At 36.6% G+C, this 19,330-nt stretch overlaps 1 protein-coding gene across 1 annotated transcript in view; it reads right to left on the reverse strand.

Annotated features, from left to right (window-relative positions):
* Positions 1–16,413, reverse strand: part of tlcd3a (TLC domain containing 3A) — a 31,163-nt gene extending 14,750 nt beyond the window's left edge. The window contains exons 1-2 of the mRNA XM_065284266.1: positions 15,874–16,413; positions 1,275–1,361 (exon numbers count right to left, since the gene is read on the reverse strand). Of these exons, the coding sequence (XP_065140338.1) occupies positions 1,275–1,361; positions 15,874–15,998 (212 nt within the window). The 5' untranslated portion in view covers positions 15,999–16,413. The remainder of the gene's footprint in view (positions 1–1,274; positions 1,362–15,873) is intronic.
* Positions 16,414–19,330: the final 2,917 nt, after the last annotated feature.

The following is a 19,330-nucleotide window of genomic DNA, read 5'->3' on the forward strand; positions in this document are numbered from 1 at the left end:
TTGTGCCTGCTGCAGCCATGTTACAACAGCAAAGTCCTTGATTATTACGTCAGAATGAGAGTATAGTTCCTAGCCATATCGGCCTAGAAAATCGAAACTTTTAATTTTCCGTCGGTCTTTGTACACGATGTAACTACAGAAGAGTCAAGTTTTAAAAAGGAAAAATGTCGAAACTCTTTGGTTATTTTTTAGCGCGATGCTAATGGTCTAATCATATACAATGAATTGAGCTTAGCTATGCTAAAAGTGGTGTCGCCAGACCCGGAGATCGACCGAATGGATTCCAAAACTGTAAAAATAAAATGATTAACTCTAGGGGAGCTGGAAAATGAGCATATATTCAAAAAAGTGGAGTGTCCCTTTAAAGATATCAAGGTTATATTTTTGACATTTTGTAGGATGATTTTCAGTAAATCGCAAAAAACTTTAGCTAGGTTAGCTAGGTCACAAATGATTTCTGGGTGAACTATGCCTTTAAGACACACAGTGTCATTGGATATTCCTTGTCGCTCAGTCTGCTGAGCATTGCGGTTACGCATGTGCTCAAGCTGAGTATTAAGCCTTTGGGGATTATCTGGGTGGTTGGGAGCTTTCTCTCGTCCTACAGGGCAAGTGTCTGATGTGGATTACTCTCTGTTACGTCACAAGCACGCTCACGTGTCACCCTGTCATCACGAACAGGTGGCAGAGGCTGCATTACAGGTGTTGTTCCAGTGCAAGGGAAGGCCAGAGGGAGGGGCACAGATGTAGGTAACAGCTGGTACGCTGGGACTCTATGTACTTAATCTCCTCCTCCCTGTGTCCTTGAAGTGTGGGCGGAGCCAAGGGGTCAGCAGATGTGCTGTGGGAACAGAGGTAAGCACTATTGCCCTGAGAAAGGTGGGATTGATCACGGGCAGGTGACTGCCTTTTAAAGTGATACCACACCGCTTTAAATGTCAAAGTGAACCGGCTAAACAATAAACCAACTTTCCACCATTTTATATATTTGCCAGTGCTCGCATGTGTGTTTATTTTAGGTCCAGAGTGCACATATTTCATTGTGACGTTAATTAATATGTGGCACAGGGACATACACACTGTCCACTAGTGTGAGCAGGTTTCATAGTCATAGCTTTTAATACGCATTATAGCATGGCTGGATTAATCCAGGTCTGAAACTATTTTATTATAACCTTTATAAAACATTAAAGAGGGCCATGTGAACATATAGGTGACAGTGTGTTGTAGCAAAGTTCAGCACTGATGTGTCGTCAAAAGTGTGCTTGACCTACCGGTCTGTAATCACGTTCCCACTGCAGGAATACACCACAATAATGCCTACTGGCACCGCCATGACAGCATGAATGGATGACACCAGTCTGTGAAATACAAGAGCAATTTAAACAGATTACTTTCACACATTCAGCTATTTCCACTCTAGATACTGCAGAAAAGACTATACAGACAAAATACAATATGCTTTAGGTTTTGTGCTTAACTGAGTGGTGTATTTAATAGGGAAATTACAATACACCGTTATAGATCGATGCATTGATCTAATGTCTAATGATACGATGCATGGATGCTACACGTCAAATATCGATATGAGGTACCTTTATGTTCAAGTAACGTCTGTCTGTACTGTAAAAATTCTTTGTTGCACTTACATTTTTAAGTTTTATCATCTTGATTTACAATATATTTAAACTATAAATAACTTAAGCTAATTCAACTTTATTTTATAATTTATGGCAACACTTCACTAATCAGGAATAGGGGTGGGCGATAAACCGGTAGATATGATAAACCGGTAGAAAAAATGTAACAGGTAGAGATTTTGGACCATCGTCTTAATCGAGGTTACGCGCGCCACTATGCGCATGGGCCCGAAAACAAACTTTTGTACACGTATTTGGGCCGCAGTTTTAAAACAAGTGATTTTTAGCCATTGAAACACAAACAACAGCTCTATATGCGCTCGCTGTTTTTGTGTGAGAGGAGCACGCTGAACGCACATCCGCTGCTCATTAAAGGCAGGATAGGCAGGAATTATCTAAAAATCTTTTTTTTTAATTTGTTTAAACTGTCTTTATATACAAATTCATAATTAAAATGTAAGTACTCTGAAAAAGAGAGTATACAAATCGAGTGTCTGTAGACCTTTCAGGACTGTTTTAAACACAGCTCATTTTTCCATTCACTCCACCCCCTCCCTTCTGGGTTTCTTCTAAAGCCACGCCCCCAAAACACATGAACGCGTGAAGCCGACCGGCTCTGCTGGGAGCGCGGTGCATGTAGTAACATCATGTCACAATCACATGTAATAATACACCTAACTTTATCACTATGAATATAAACAAATAGGATGGCTTTTAGTACTCACTATTAAGCTAGCATATCGATAATGGTAAAGTTTAAAATATATATTTTGTTCGTTTGATTCGGTAACAAACGAGCCAGTTATATTTATAAGACAAAGCTAAAAACAGATTGCATTGACATACGTTTTTTTATTACCATCAGTTACACTGTGATGAAGGTGAATTTCGTGGAAGATTTATAACATATACGCTGTTTTGCATGTGAGAGTTTCCGTGATGAAAGCATTGTTGACTCTGAGGACTAAACTCCGGAGACAATACTGCTACTGCATCGTCGACTCGAGGAAAAGCCAAGCGAAATTTACTCTGGTTTGATTTCTTCTTTTTTTTGCCTCGTTTGCCTTCGCTGACTGCATATGCAGGTACTGTGAGTTCTGAATGCACTTCTCTGCTGACTTTTGCTCTTCCTAGAGTGCCTTGTGCACATTCAAATCAATCAGATGTGCATATGTGTGGGCAGATCCCATAGCAACAGGGGTGGTGCCATGGTCGCGAGAGAGAGTGATAGTCGCGCAAGCCAATCATTTGTTTCGTCCCGAATGGAAATAATGAGCTGTGTCGCGAGAGGTCTACCGACACTCGAGTTTTATACTCTCTTTTTCAGAGTAATTACATTTTAATTATGTATTGGTATATAAAGACGGTTTAAACAAATTTGTAAAAAAGTTTTTTTAGATAATTCCTGTCTATCCTGCCTTTAAGCTTGTGAGCATTTTTTGCTGCTTTATTTGCCTTAAAACACATATGCGTCAAAATTCCCATCTTTGCAAATATCCTCACAAATATGACAATTTAGGGCTTAAAAGAAAGTAAACAGCTAAAAGAAAAATGCATAATAGTAGATTGGATCCCGACTTTGGTCTTAAACTGGAAGTTACCGAATTTTGCTCCTGCTGTCACTCATATTTTTGTAAAAATCTCTCACTGCTCTTGACTAAATCACTTTTCTACCTTTAATAATATATATAATGTAAATCATTATTTTATCACTGACTGTTTATCTTCAGTGAGCTTAAATTTTGTTTGTATTTGTCTTCTTTTTTATGCATGTTAAGTTTTTTGTAAGAATTATGAAAATTCTATTGCATTAAATATTTTAATAAAAAAAAAACTCTACCGTGATTCATGATATAAAAATGAATTCTATCGTGAAATAAAATTTTGGTTATATCGCCCACCCCTAATCAGGAATTTTTTTTACAGTGCATGCACTTCAGCCGAACTGCATATTTTCGTTTAATGAAACGATGCAACAACAAAGCGGTGGTAGCTTCGAAATGAGACACAGAAACTGTCGAAAAACTGTCTAAATATCGATTAATTGATCGATCTGCCTCTGAATCAAACTGAATCAAAACTGTATCACTGACTTTGAGGTATCAGCAAACATCGTTTTGCTTGTTGATAAAATCTATATCATACCGTATCACGACGAGATGAATACAAATGCTGTATTAACCTAGTCAATAGTATTGCAATGTTTTAAGGAACACTGTAAAAAGTCAGATCAACTCAAAAAAAATATTTTACAATTAGTAACACCTAAAAATGTAAGTTTAAGTATTCAAATATTAAGTATTCAACTTAAGTATTTTTCACTTAAGCATTTTTTTTAGGTCTTACAAATTGAAGTAATTTTTTTAAGTTGATTTAACCTTTTACAGTGTACTTTCTATATACATGAAATACTTTAAGTTTTTATAACATGCAATGCGGATTCTTCTCAGTGTTTATCCTTATATTAAACAATGACGTTTTCTCTGTACTTATCATCACATTATTATCAGTGTAAAAAGCACGGATTAAATTTTTATAGCTATAACCATCCCTTCTGTAATGCAATGCAAGATCATTATTCTCTTTTACAGATGTACAGTATGTTCCTGTGAAGCATATAAGAAGAGTCATTGCTCTATAACATTCATTGATCGTGAGGCAGTGACTTGATGTCCATGCTGGGTTGAGTAAGAGTGCATGAGCCACTTCTGTGTTAATGCGGTTAAATGTAAAGAGTGAGCTGGACCTTGAAGACATCCTCTAATGTTTATGTGTGCATTATAGATCAAAGAGACACTGTTGGTTCTGTCCAAGTTCCTGCTGTCTTCTGCATATACTGAGTTACAGTACAACATGGCCTATATTTACCAAATGATCACCATTCATTAACACACTGACAGTCCATGCCAGAAAATAAACCACATGTAGTGCAAACCAGGCAATATCTGAGCATGATTCATTGGGGTTGAGTGATATCTATTTAACTGACTGATGTGTTTGTACTATTTTCCACGTTTTTACACTGAAGATGTAAACATGTTAGAAAAATAATCTCTTAAAAGAATTAATAAGTTGGTTAAAGATATGAGTGAACAGATGCAGAAGTCCTACAATGCATAAAAACTATATTATATGGGTAAAATATTTCTTAATACTTAGAAGCTTAGAAGCACAATATTATAAGAGATGAGTAAAGAGTAATGCTAGGGATGCACCGATAGGATTTTTTTGGGCCGATACCGATACCGATTTAAACAGACAACTTCTGGCCGATAACGATAACGATATTAAACACTTGTATACAATACTATACAGTTGGTCTATTAGCTAGTTTATTTCTGCATCAAATTATTTTTACCTGAACACGGATTGGGTCTAATTAACATTCAACTGACCAACATAATAAGAGCGGCATAAATTAAGCTAAAACAAATATAATAAGACAACATGACAACCTACAAAGGTGGTTTTTGCTATTCAGCATTTATTTTATTAACGACATTAACACATTTTTTACATATAATGGATTTCTTTATGCAGTTAATTAATAAACAACGGTATCTGCCTTTCTCGTGCTATTGCCGATATGTCGATGGTTTCAAATTCATAAAAAAATCGGCCGATAAATATCGGTGGCCGATACATCGGTGCATCACTAAGTGATGCATCTGTAATAATTAATGTAATTGGTCGGTGTATTGGTTTTTGGATTATTTATTTGTTTAGATATACAGTATGTGTGCTTAAGTAAAAAAATGTTGATATAAGTCACACTATAAAATGTTTATGCTTCTTGCAGAAAACAATACCACAATAATAAGTATAAAAATGTATAAATATACAAATTATATGCAAGTATAAATATTAGGGCCGTTAAAATCAACGTGTTAATAACACGTTAACGCAAATTCATTTTAACGTGACTAACTTTATTAATGCGCGATTAACGCAATGCACAATTAGTTTGCCCCTGTGTCTAGCCCATAGTTTAATAAATTGAGCCGCAGCCTAAAGCCACCTTTTCACTGCACACGACATTCAGAAACGATTGCCGGAGTTCGCCCCCTAGTGGCAGTCGTAATGAAGTTTTCAGGGGAGAAGCTCATTGACACATCTGAAGCGCGTTCACACAAACTTGTGAGTGCACGATCCCGATATATAGACATCTACACAGAATTACATTAAAAATATTTGTTTTGACAAGAATTCACACAGATATAATCTGTTATGTCTTAAGTGAATGTTTGATTAACTGTTGAGGAAAAATATCTGATGTGTAACATTATATTAGATTCTTGCATTATGCACCATTTACACCTGGTATTAAGATGCATTTTGTCGATTGAATCACAACGCTAAAGGCAGGTGTAAACTGTGTTCAAAACGTTTTGAACTCGTCCACTTTCAACCACATTCAGAGGTAGTCGAAAACACTTTCGACCGGATTGCTTTTGTGGTGTAAACGCGCAGTGGACCGCCTACTCTCTGCCTATTCTGAGGTACAGATTAGATACTCAATTTATCTAATCTGAGGTACTAAGCACAAGGTTTCACATCTTTTCTGACTTCTAGTGTGAATGCACAGTGTACAGCGCTATCTTTAGCCTTACATTGATAAAACTAAACAGCTGCTCTCCACATCTTTCATTAGTTGCATTTTGCGAGCGTGTTTAAGTTGTGCAAGCTTCATCAATTGTGCTAAAAAATCCACTTCTGATCCGATCGATGAAAACACATCTTAATACCAGGTGTAAACAGCCCTATTATTAACCGAATGCTTGTTAAATACTTTCACTTCAAATCTGCTTAATCCTGGTCTTGGGCCATTTAGAAATACCGGTTTGTTGGCAGAATCTATAAAGAGGCTGATAAAAATGCTCATTTGCAAGAAAAAATGTCAAGACACACTTCGACGGTTTTTGCATCTGAGCTTCGTACAAATACACTGTAAAAAAATTCCTATTTGCACCTAAATATTTAGGTTTATTCAACTTGAATAAATTCATTTTCCTTTGAACTTTCTTGACTAGTGAAGAGTTGCTTTAAATAAAAAAATCAAGTTGAAATAACTTAAACTACTTAAACTTTATTATTATCACTTTTTTTTTGAACAACTTCTCACTAGTCAAGAAAGTTGAAATTAATTGAAATATCAATTTGATAAAACCAAAAGAAATTAGTGCAACAAGGAATTTTTACAGTGCCGTTTATTGTAAATACTTAAAAAGCTTTTTTGGACATATAAGTGTGGTTTTCCGGATAGGGTCCCAGACTAAAATGCATGTTTGAACTGGCTCAATTTAAAAGCATCTTGTACTGACATATCTTAACATATATAAGTGCCACTGCTTTATCTCAAGATGCACATAAACTACGAATTCCTTAAAACTTTTAATAAAAATGCATGTTTTAAAATTAAGTTTGATCTATGTGAAATATATTTTTTCATTTGAGCTTTGTAAGCAACTTTAAAGCATCTCACTGGCTGCTGAGTATTGTGCACAGGATGACGCTTGCTTGTCGTGGTCATGTGACCTGGACCTGACAGCTTACGCTTGAGTTGGCTACTAGACAACCACTTTCCTCCACAAACACACACACACCGAACTCTGCTCCCCATATCCTTGTGTACTTGGAGCCTTGCGGCATGAATGCTGTCACAAGACCTATTTTACACAATCCCCTCTTTGTACCCCCCTCCTCTCTTCGGGGAGGGGAGGAAAGAGTGAAAAAGTGAGAGGAGGAAAATGTTTCTTCTGTATAGCTGTTGCATGGGGGTGGATGGTATGGCATGACTACTTACTTATATGCCCGGTTATAATAAATAGGTATAAAGTTGTAAACCAAACTGCTTGACATCGGCCCTGGGTAACAAAATTTAGCACGTAACAGCTCCAGGCAGCTATTTTCTTTTAATGCAAGTACAGCTTTATTCAAATCAGGAAAATCTCTAAAACCGTAACATATCAATTACATCAGTGTTTCCCAACCAGGGGTCCGGGGCCCACGGGGGGCCCTCAGCAGATTTCCAAGGGGGCCTCAAGATGACTTAAAATGATTCAATTCGTTTTTTGGCTTTTAGTGAGTCTTGAGGATATTTATAAAGTAATGTGCTACAAAACATTGACCACTTCTTCTGATTCACATTTAGAAGATATAAGCATTTAAAACATACTGTCTCTTACCGCCAATACAGATCAATAATTTTTATGACATTATTCTGCACTTAACCTTCTCATCAGATTCCAGACTCTGAGGTAAACTAAATGCTATTGGCTATTTTAAAAGGGGGAGGAGCCACCTTAATTTCCCACCCTAACTTCCTGTTTTAGTGGAAATTACGTAAACAAGTTGAACAAAGCTGCTCATTTCAAGCACTTCAGTGCGTATTTAAGGTCCAGTCTAAACTAAACAAAAAATACTCATGTCATGTTGGTCCAAATTAACTGCACTTTACTATACCCACCAAACTAACTTTCCAGGCAGTTTTTAGTAATAAGAAAGCATCAAAGCTGATATCAAGTCAGTTTTATTAAAAGGTCCTGCATACAAAAGAGCTGTTTGTTTAGCCATTGACCGACCAGGCAGCAACGCAGCTTCCTTTAGTTTTGTATGCAGTCACTGAGCGTTTTATTCATTCGTCTATGAGTGCTTGGTCTCCTCTTCCCTTTTACTGTCTCTGGTTACAACCCTGCTTTCATACACCTGCCCATAATGCTGGGATTCAGCTGTGTTTGATTAAAGTTAGAAATAAAAATCTACAGAAGAGTCAATATTAAAAAGTAATATGATCTCTTCTTCCAGATGTAGGATACCTCTGTTGTGAAGCAACTCAAAGATAGCCTTGTATTATTATTAATCTACTAGAAGAATAAAATGGTCAGAAAATGGTCCCTAGCTGTCACTTAGGTAGTACCCTTTCAAAATCTTCATATTTTGAGTTCATATTATTACCTCAGGAGGTACATACTGGTACCAAGGAGTTCATCTCAGTACCTCGGAGCTACATATTCGTACCAAAGAGTGCATATCAGTACCTCAGAGGTACATACTGGTAACAAAGAGTGAATATCAGTACCTTGGAGGAACATACTGGTAACAAAGAGTTTATATGTCCCTTGGAAGTACATACTGGTAACAAAGAGTGTATATCAGTACCTCGGAGGTATATACTGATACCAAAGATTGCATATCAGTACCAAAGAGTTCACATCAGTCCCTCAGAGGTACATACTAGTACCAAAAAGTGCATATCAGTCCCTTGGTGGTACATACTAGTACCAAAGAGTTCATATTAGTACCTCGAGATACATACTGGTACCAAAGAGTTCATATCAGTCCCTCGGTACCAAAGAGTACATATTAGCACCTCAGAGTTACATATTGGTACCAAAGCGTTCATATTAGTACCTCAGAGGTACATATTGGTACCAAAGAGTTTATATGTATGTTCCTTGGAGGTACATACTGGTAACAAAGAGTGTATATCAGTACCTCAGAGGTACATACTGGTTCCAAAGAGTTTATATATATGTCACTTGGAGGTACAGACTGGTAACAAAGAGTGTATATCAGTACCTTGGAGGTACATACTGGTAGCAAAGAGTTCATATTAGTACCAAAGAGTTTACATCAGTCCCTCGGAGGTACATACTAGTACCAAAGAGTGCATATCAGTCCCTTGGTGGTACATACTAGTACCAAAGAGTTCATATCTGTCCTTCGGAGGTACATACTAATACCAAAGAGTTCATATCAGTACCTCGGAGGTACATATTGGTAACAAAGAGTGCATATCAATACATCAGAGATATATACTGGTACCAAAGAGGGCATACCAGTCCCCCGGAGGTACAAACTAGTACCAAAGAGTTCATAATTGTACCTCAGGAGTTACATATTGGTACTAAAGAGTTCATATTAGTACCTTGAGATACATATTGGTACCAAAGAGTACATATTTAGTACCTCAGAGTTACATATTGGTACCAAAGAGTTCATATTAGTACCTCAGAGTTACATATTGGTACCAAAGAGTTCATATTAGTACCTCAGAGGTACATATTGGTACCAAAGAGTTTATATGTATGTCCCTTGGAGGTACATACTGGTAACAAAGAGTTCATATTAGTACCTCAGAGTTACATATTGGTACCAAAGAGTTCAAATTAGTACCTCAGAGGTACATATTGGTACCAAAGAGTTTATATGTATGTCCCTTGGAGGTACATACTGGTAACAAAGAGTTCATATTAGTACCTCAGAGTTACATATTGGTACCAAAGAGTTCATATTAGTACCTCAGAGTTACATATTGGTACCAAAGAGTTCATAGTAGTACCTCAGAGTTACATATTGGTACCAAAGAGTTCATATTAGTACCTTAGAGTTACATATTGGTACCAAAGAGTTCATATTAGTACCTCAGAGTTACATATTGGTACCAAAGAGTTCATATTAGTACCTCAGAGTTACATATTGGTACCAAAGAGTTCATATTAGTACCTCAGAGTTACATATTGGTACCAAAGAGTTCATATTAGTACCTCAGAGTTACATATTGGTACCAAAGAGTTCATATTAGTACCTCAGAGGTACATATTGGTACCAAAGAGTTTATATGTATGTCCCTTGGAGGTACATACTGGTAACAAAGAGTGTATATCAGTACCTCAGAGGTACATACTGGTACCAAAGAGTTTATATGTATGTCCCTTGGAGGTACATACTGGTAACAAAGGGTGTATATCAGTACCTCGGAGGTACATATTGGTACCAAAGAGTTCATATCAGTCCTTCATTACCAAAGAGTTCATATTAGTACCTCAGAGTTACATATTGGTACAAAAGAGTTCATATTAGTACCTCAGAGTTACATATTGGTACAAAAGAGTTCATATTAGTACCTCAGAGGTACATATTGGTACCAAAGAGTTCATATTAGTACCTCAGAGGTACATATTGGTACCAAAGAGTTCATATTAGTACCTCAGAGGTACATACTGGTGCCAAATGTATACAAATATGTGCATAAATACATACATACAGTATTAGGAACGTTTGCAGCCCCAGTGACAGCTTGGGGCCATCTTTGGTTTACATTTCATTTTAACTCTTTCCCCGCCATTGACGAGATTTCTCGTCAATTAAGAGAAAACGCTTCCCCGCCAATGACGAGATATTCCGTCTTTCCGCAATACCGCTATTATCCACCAGGTGGCGCCCTTCCGCAACTTTTTAAAACCGGAAGTATTGCCCTATGCCAAGCTGCTGCATGTCCGTGTCTGTTTTAAAGATCGCTCTGAATCGGATCTCTATGAAAAGTCCGTCATAAAAATGGAATTATTTCTGCTTTTTGCTCAAAATATGGTGTTTTTGCAAAAACCTACCCATATTCAAAAGCTGATTGCAAAAGAACCACTAAAGGTAGGATGAAACGGTTTTTTTTGTTTGAAAGCAGAGGGTCTGTTCTTTCATTTGGTATATTGTATGTTTATATATTTAAAGAAGAACATTTTCTGGAAGGCATTAAACTTTGGTGAAAATCATGAAAAACGCTGGCGCTGGCTGGCAACTTTTTTTAAAAACGCTGGCGGTGAAAGAGTTAAAGGGGTAACAGCTTTCAGTGGTCTGTAAAAGCATAACTGTAGTGCCAAGGATGCTTGTGAAGATCAGATTAAATAATGTTTGAAACAATTTCCTCCACAAAAACCAAAAACAAATTAAAGCCACAGGAGGAGGAAGTGATGCCACAGTAGTGCTGCTAACTTTTTGTATTTGTAATGCATTTAAATCCCTGAATACTTGTGTAATATTATATTATCATGTTACTGTATATTAAATTGGATTCAGAACGATCATAGTGCCATTTTGTTATTATTATCCAATGATGTGATACTTATAATTCAGGTGATTCTTATGATTCTGACTTTAAAAATAAAAATGTATGCAATTAAGTGCTTTCATTAATTTTTTTTTTTTTGGTTTATCAAAGAGCAAAAATGATAAACACCACAACAACTTCAGTTAGAGATTCAAAAAAGCCTAAACATGCCTTCTACTATCATATTGTTTCAGCAGTAACAAAATAAACAAGCGGTTTTGTGGAACAAACGTAACTTCCGGTAAAATCTGCAAAGAATCAATAACTACTGAGTTCTTTCAGAGTACTTTATTTTTGATAACAAGCTAAATAAACAACAAGTAGATTAGCTAAAGCATATCAAAAACTACACTGAGCTAACGTTATATAGTACACATTTTACACAGTATTGTATACAATCTTAACTAAACATCAGTTGCCAAACCTCTCTTTACATAGCGTTGATCGCCGTCTCCCCTCGTCTTTAGGAAACCACATTTGTTATTTTCGACGAGGTATTTGTTTCAGAGTTCAGTTTAGCCACTAGTCAGACCATTAAACAAAGTTAAGTTGCGCCCAAAAGTGTAACCACAACAACGCACATGCGTCCGATAAAAACTTCTATAGAACTGATTGAACTTCTTTGTAAAAGTCCAGAGTCTGTGTCACCTCATTATCACTCCTTTAACATCTCTCATCCTCTATACTGAGTACAGAGACACATCTCTAACCACCACTAACCAGCAAGCATTGATCCTAAAGAGCAAAGATTAGCTGCGTACCTATCAATCAGCATGTATGGGTACCAAACACAGATATGCTTGAGGAGTGCAATTGGTGCTAGTCACATTTTGTCACTGATTAGTTATTGGTTTTCTAAGCTTTCTTTAACTTTTTTTAGGGTTTTCTTTGAACTGTCTGCAAATTTATTTTAAGTACAACAAGAAGGCTCTGAAGCTTTTGTACTCCATGTTATTTTTTTCCGAAGAGAAGAATAAGCATATAATGAACCCTGAACTTGGTTATTGTCACTACAGTCAGAGCAAGGGTTTATCGCTTTTCACTGTCCTATAGAAGTAACACAAAAGAATATAATCAGCTAATCTAATCATACTGTTCCACTGAACCAAAATTGCACATTCATGCAAAAAGGGCTGGTGACAATCTCAAATCAGCAGTGATCTATTATTGTATAGTGGGACATGAATTCTGCTTGGAAACAGGTTTCGTATTCACCTGTAACAGTTTGTAACTCTCTCACTTTATGTAAAAGATAACAGAAAGTTAAGTTGTGTCGATAGACGATAGTATCATCCATCGACAATAGTCAGACATATAGCCGATTGCGGGCTTTCATGACGATAGTTATTATTATAGGGCTGTAACGATTAATCGCGTGTCCCATTAAAAATGGCTGTCTGAAATCGATTCAGAATCGATTTTAAATAGTCTAATCCCTGTTCGGGAAACCGTCCCATAGAGATAAAAACCCGCTTTGTTCAGCTATGATCAGCTGTTAGGCCGAGCTTTCGATATTGTCATGGAAAGGTTGGTTGATTTTAGTCACATGACTTGCAATCGCTTGCGGCTTCCAGCACTCTGTCTGTAAATAATGCCAGAAAAAAATCGGCGAACACGGCAGCCACGTATCGGTCGATGCCGATACACATAAAACCGATATATCGGTCTATTACTATTTATAATGTGCATTTAAAAAACAACACTCGTTAAACAAAAACATTCAAAATATTCTTTATTATCATGAAAATACATGAAACAATTTGAAGAACAGAAAAATATATATACCTTATAGACATTTCCTGGAATAGCATTTGTAATGATACTTCTTCTGTGGCACAAAGGGAGTTTCTGCACGAGAGCGCCCCCTGGCTTTGGGATGTGCCGAGATTTCACCGTAATATAGTTAAAATGCATTCATTGAAAAAATGCGCATTTGCACGATTAATCGTTACAGCCCTATATAATTATTATCATCATAATTGTTTCACATTAACATGCACTTTGAATGCTTTTTGGACAACAAAATGTCCAAAAACGAACGTGATAAAGCAAAAGCTTTCGAAACTCTAAATAGTAAAAAAGAAAGAACCTCGGAGTTAAATTACATTGTTCATATTTTAAAAGCGTTTTTGGAAAGGCTGGGCAAAATAAAATCGCCTTCGATTCTCATGCGTGTCTCATCAGTAAAGATGGTTCGATGATTAGTAGTAAATGTGTGGTATTTATTACACAGAGCCGAATTTCACAGTGAAGATCGCAAAGTCACGTTCATGATCATGTGAAATCGCCTCCAATATTGTATGCGATTTCGCCTAGCTTCTCAGTGAAATCCGGTTCTGTGTAGTAAATGCCGCTCCATGAAAGCAGGTGATGGCGATTTACTACCAATCACTGAACCGGCTTTACTGATGCGGAGTTCCCACACTTTAGTTAACTTCAAATTCAAGGACCTTTCAAGGACTTTCCAGGTCCAATACCCTCAAATTCAAAGACTAAATGAGGGGACACATTTCAAGTGAGAGCAAGGTTACATCGTGTTTCCTTAAAGATACATTGTTACAGTTCCCTTTCGCAGGAACTCGCTCTGAGTCACTGCGGTCACACTTTGGGGACGCCTCCAGGGGTAAGTGCGTCTGAATGTGTGTATCAAATTCAACCAATAGTGAGGCTTAACGACAAAGACAGGGCGACGCGGGAGCCAGGAAGTATATTGCTATCTGAAATATTGCCAAAGACGGCGTTACAGGGATGCAGGAAGTATGGCAAGGGAGACGCAGCGTCTCGTTCCCTCTCAGGGAACAACAGTTACATACGTAACCCGAGACGTTTTCATGTATCAAACACAACTATGCAAAAAAGCATTTTGGTATGAATCAACATGTGCATACAGAAGATATAAGCATTTAAACGAACAGTTTAGCGTGTGTGCTTAGAAAGTATAGAATTTTTGAGTTTGAGCACCATCTTACTTTTTCGGTGTGCACCGCTTATGTACGTCACCCACTGTTGCAATTTTTTGCCCAACGCACCATGTTAAATCTGCAATGGCACTTGCTTAGGAATCTGACTTTTCTAAGCCAGGAAGAAAAACGCAAGTGACGAAGCACGCAAACAACGCAAGAGTGAACACACAACTGCTGCCACCTACTGGTACGGACAATTATCTCATCTCATGCATGCACAGAATGGATGAGCTACTTGGTGGATAGAACTTTGGTGTATCACTATCATTACATGTTGCACAACCATATAAAAGATCATTTAATGAAATTTAAATTGTTGTAATACGGTAAATACATATTTAAGCTACTGTACACACACAAGCTACTGTCAATGACAATTTATGTCTCAGAACCAATCAGAAACTGCTTATCTGCATAAAACACATATGCGTGCATGTATGGATGACCACTGATAAAATTTCTCCACCCTTAGTTACAATAACATTAACTAGTTACAAGTTGCTAGAGATGTTAAATGGCAGATGTTGGGTTAGAAATCATCACACATTAATGATGATTAGGCTTTCTTTGAAGGTTAAGGGGTGAATGACCAGAATTAGTACATTAAAGTTATTGTACAGTTCAGGTTTGATTCATATAATTAAAAGCCTAATTTAACGCAGGCATGGTTGCACATCTGTAAAAAGAAATGAGTTGAATATCTGCCAATGACTAAGAACATAGCGGCTTGTATTTCAGCTCCATCATGTTCAGACTTCACTGAACTCATGGATGGAGTGATTAAGGCCATGCGATAATCCTAATATAGTTCATAGGATAGATAATAAGAGCAACGCTACAAAAGCATAGTCGGATTATAAATAGTTATAGATGTCTATAATGTTTAATTATAGTAAATTAAACATCAAAAACTAAATGGTAATGGATAAATATAATTGTATCAATTCACCTATTATGGGCTATACAGTAGGTTTATGGGACAAACATTACAGCTGGTATGAACCATCACATTCTTTTGTAAAATAGCAAAACATGTGCTTCATTAGATACAAACGAGCTGGGGCTTAATATAAATGTAATATTATTAAATCAACATGCTACATTAGGTATAATAAAAGTCATAGGTCATGCGCATTAAACTGCGCTTATTCACCTTTTACAGTGTGTTACAATGCATCAAAACAACAGTGACGCAATCAATGTATATCTGATGCAAAAAAATGAGTTTTAAACTTTATTGGAGTCTCCATTTACGACGAAGACCATAGTAAACTATGGTTCTTTTATAGCATCGCTGCGAATGACCCTTTGCACCTTTATTTTAACCGCGTTATTTGGGAAGATACAGTGACAAATAGCAAACGCTAAATTGTGTAAGCACACTGACCTCTCGCTGACCAGCACGACGTCGGCATCTGTCCACTGCTTGAAAATGGACGGAAGCACTTTCCTGAAAGTGAAGAAGAGACCGGGGAAGAGCACGACACCGCAAGCCAACACTTGCAACATCATTGCCGTGCACTTGTCCCGCTATTAAACCTGGGCCCAAAACAAGAACGCGCGTTTAAACGGTCTAGTCAGGGCAGCATTAGAGCTACGGATCTCCTGCCTCAGCAGCGTTGACTGTCCTGTTTACACACCGAATAACGGTGGAGGAGGAGATTGATCGCTCGTTTTCTCTCGTGTTTCAAAACCCGGCGAGTATTCCGTTACATGTTATAGTCTGTAAAGCGACAACCGGGATTTACTTCTTAACTGTTTCAATGCGGGTGTTCATGCAGAAATGGTTGAAAGAGGAAAGAGTTCGCTGGGCGCGTGTCCGATTCTCGAAGAGCTTTGCACAATCCTGAGCTGTTGTGTAGAGTTTGTGAACGCGCTGACTGCGGTCAAACCAGCCGCGCTTGGAAAATTCACGATCAAGCCAGCCCCCGCGGTGTTTCTGTGCGCGCATATGTTAGGTAATACGGTATGCGCGTGAGCGGACTGATTTTCAAAATAAAAGCTCCAATAGCTCAAATTGTGCTGTTTTAGTATTATGAGCTTATGAGAATTATAATATATATATATATATAAAATAAATTAAATATAGTAATCTACAATAATAAAAAATGACCCACGATGATAAATCATTTAAATGAACACTGCAATATTGCATTAAAAAAACTAAGTTGGCCGTTTTTCTGGGGACCATTTTAATATGTGTATATATATATATATATATATATAATATTATATAATATTAAATTTTATGTGAATGTATGTATGTATATATATATTTTTATCATTATTTATTTATTTATTTAAATGTTTTTAATATATTTAAATATTATTTAATATGTATAATATAATATAATATTTAATAAAATGGTCCCCGGAAAAACTGACAATTCTATTTTTTTATGCAATATTGCAGTGTTCGTTTAAACGATTTATCCACGTGGGTAATTTTTTTGTTAATTTACCCTTATTACTATTAATTAAAATCTTTAACATGTACTTCCGCCCTGTTGTGTCGATCATTCTCAGGGGACGTCAGCTAGACGGCATGGGCGGGAGCATCCGTAAACGCCGCCCCTCCAACTGTTAGTCTGCTGTGAGTTTTATTTCTGAATCAAACGCCTGCTTTTTTATTTCCAATCAATTCCCAGTGGAAATTACAAGCCACGCCCACTATTCCTCTTCGTGTGATATTCCTTTTGATTCAGAATTTGTCACAAAGTCGATCATGACTTCATGGGAACTTTAAGTACATAACCAAATAACATTGTTGAAATACATATTCAGTGGTTAATATACAACATCTGATATGAAATAAAGTTGTTTGTTTGTTCTTATAGAGATAATTTGTTTCCTATCATTTATTTTTAAGCTCTGAGGTAAATATTGTCATCATTCATGTTTGATGATTAATTTTTATGATGCACAGAACTTTCATCAAATTTAATCTTTGCATGGGTGGAGCTAGCACAGAAACCAATTAGCATAAAATATATATATTTATCACGTGTACGGTTAGGATACGGTGTGTGTGGATATGTTTATGTAATTATGTTGTTGTTCACACTGTATTAGGAAGAAAGAGACACACAATGGTTTTAAGGTCACAGGGTGTATGAGTCTCAGTGGAGGTGATGTACAGGAAAGCCTTTGTTCCTAAACAGTTAGGCCTGTATCATCCTAATCCATCTATCCCATCAACCCCCACTTGTTAGCTGCTCATTCACGTTGATCTAGAAAGACAGGAGAGAGAACTGATCCGGTGTCAGTGTAACTTCAACCCTAAAGTCCCCAGGACATAGTTCCCACTCTTTGGGACCAATTATACGCTCTCCTTGTTGTACTTTCCACGTCACTGGTCCACAGTTTTCCCAGTCTAGCAACCGCTATTAGATAAAGCAGTGCTTGTAAACCGCAGTGTCATGCGGTAACTTGATCATGTGGACACGATAAGAATAACACAAGCTTTAAGCCACTTTTCAAAATCATATTATTACCAGTATATGATATTAGCACTCACTAACCCTAAACCACCAATACTTCATATAGATTAAAATACACAATAAAACTTAAGAAATAAAAATAAAGAATGAGGACATGTTATAGTTACAATACACTTAAAATGTTTTAAACAAACATAGTTTTTAAGGCTTCACATCTATTTTATTTTATTTTTGAAAATAGCAGGTTTAACAGGTTAAAAGCATAAACCTCATCAGGTAACATTAAAATCATCCCTCATCATTATGGTCCAATTTTCATGTTTTCCTGGTGAAAAGTTCAACAGCAAGACTACAATCAGAATTCTACCGATAAACTACACTCAGCATTCTGTTAAACTACACTCAGCATTCTGTCAATAAACTACAGTCAGCATTCTATACAACTACAATCACCAATCTGTCAATACACTACATTCAACTTTTTACAAACAAACATCAAACAGCATTCTGTCAATAAACTACACTCAGCTTTGTATAAAACTACACTCAGCATTCTGTAAATAAACTACACTCAGCATTCTATGCAACTACACTCAGCATTCTGTCATTAAACTACATTCAACTTTTTACAAACAAACATCAAACAGCATTCTGTCAATAAACTACACTCAGCATTCTATACAACTACAATCAGCATTCTGTCAATAAACTACATTCAACTTTTTACAAACAAACATCAAACAGCATTCTGTCAATAAACTACACTCAGCATTGTATAAAACTACAATCAGCATTCTGTCAATAAACTACATTTAGCATTCTATACAACTACAATCAGCATTCTGTCAATAAACTACATTTAGCATTCTATGCATCTACACTCAGCATTCTGTCATTAAACTACAATAAACTTTTTACAAACAAACATCAAACAGCATTCTGTCAATAAACTACACTCAGCATTGTATAAAACTACAATCAGCATTCTGTCAATAAACTACATTTAGCATTCTATGCAACTACACTCAGCATTCTGTCATTAAACTACATTCAACTTTTTACAAACAAACATCAAACAGCATTCTGTCAATAAACTACACTCAGCATTGTATAAAACTACACTCAGCATTCTGTAAATAAACTACACTCAGCATTCTATACAAATACAATCAGCATTCTGTCAATAAACTACACTTAACCTTCTATCAGTTAACTACAATCAACTTTCTATCAATAAACTACACTCAGTATTTAAAAAAATACTATTCTCAGCATTTTATAAAAAACACAATCAGCATTCTACCAGAAAACTACACACAGCATTCTGTCAATAAACTACACACAGCATTCTGTCAATAAACTACACTTAGCATTCTATACAACTACAATCAGCGTTCCTTTAAC

This window comes from Paramisgurnus dabryanus, chromosome 5 (assembly GCF_030506205.2).
Source record: "Paramisgurnus dabryanus chromosome 5, PD_genome_1.1, whole genome shotgun sequence".
In the NCBI taxonomy this organism is placed as follows: Eukaryota; Metazoa; Chordata; class Actinopteri; order Cypriniformes; family Cobitidae; genus Paramisgurnus; species Paramisgurnus dabryanus.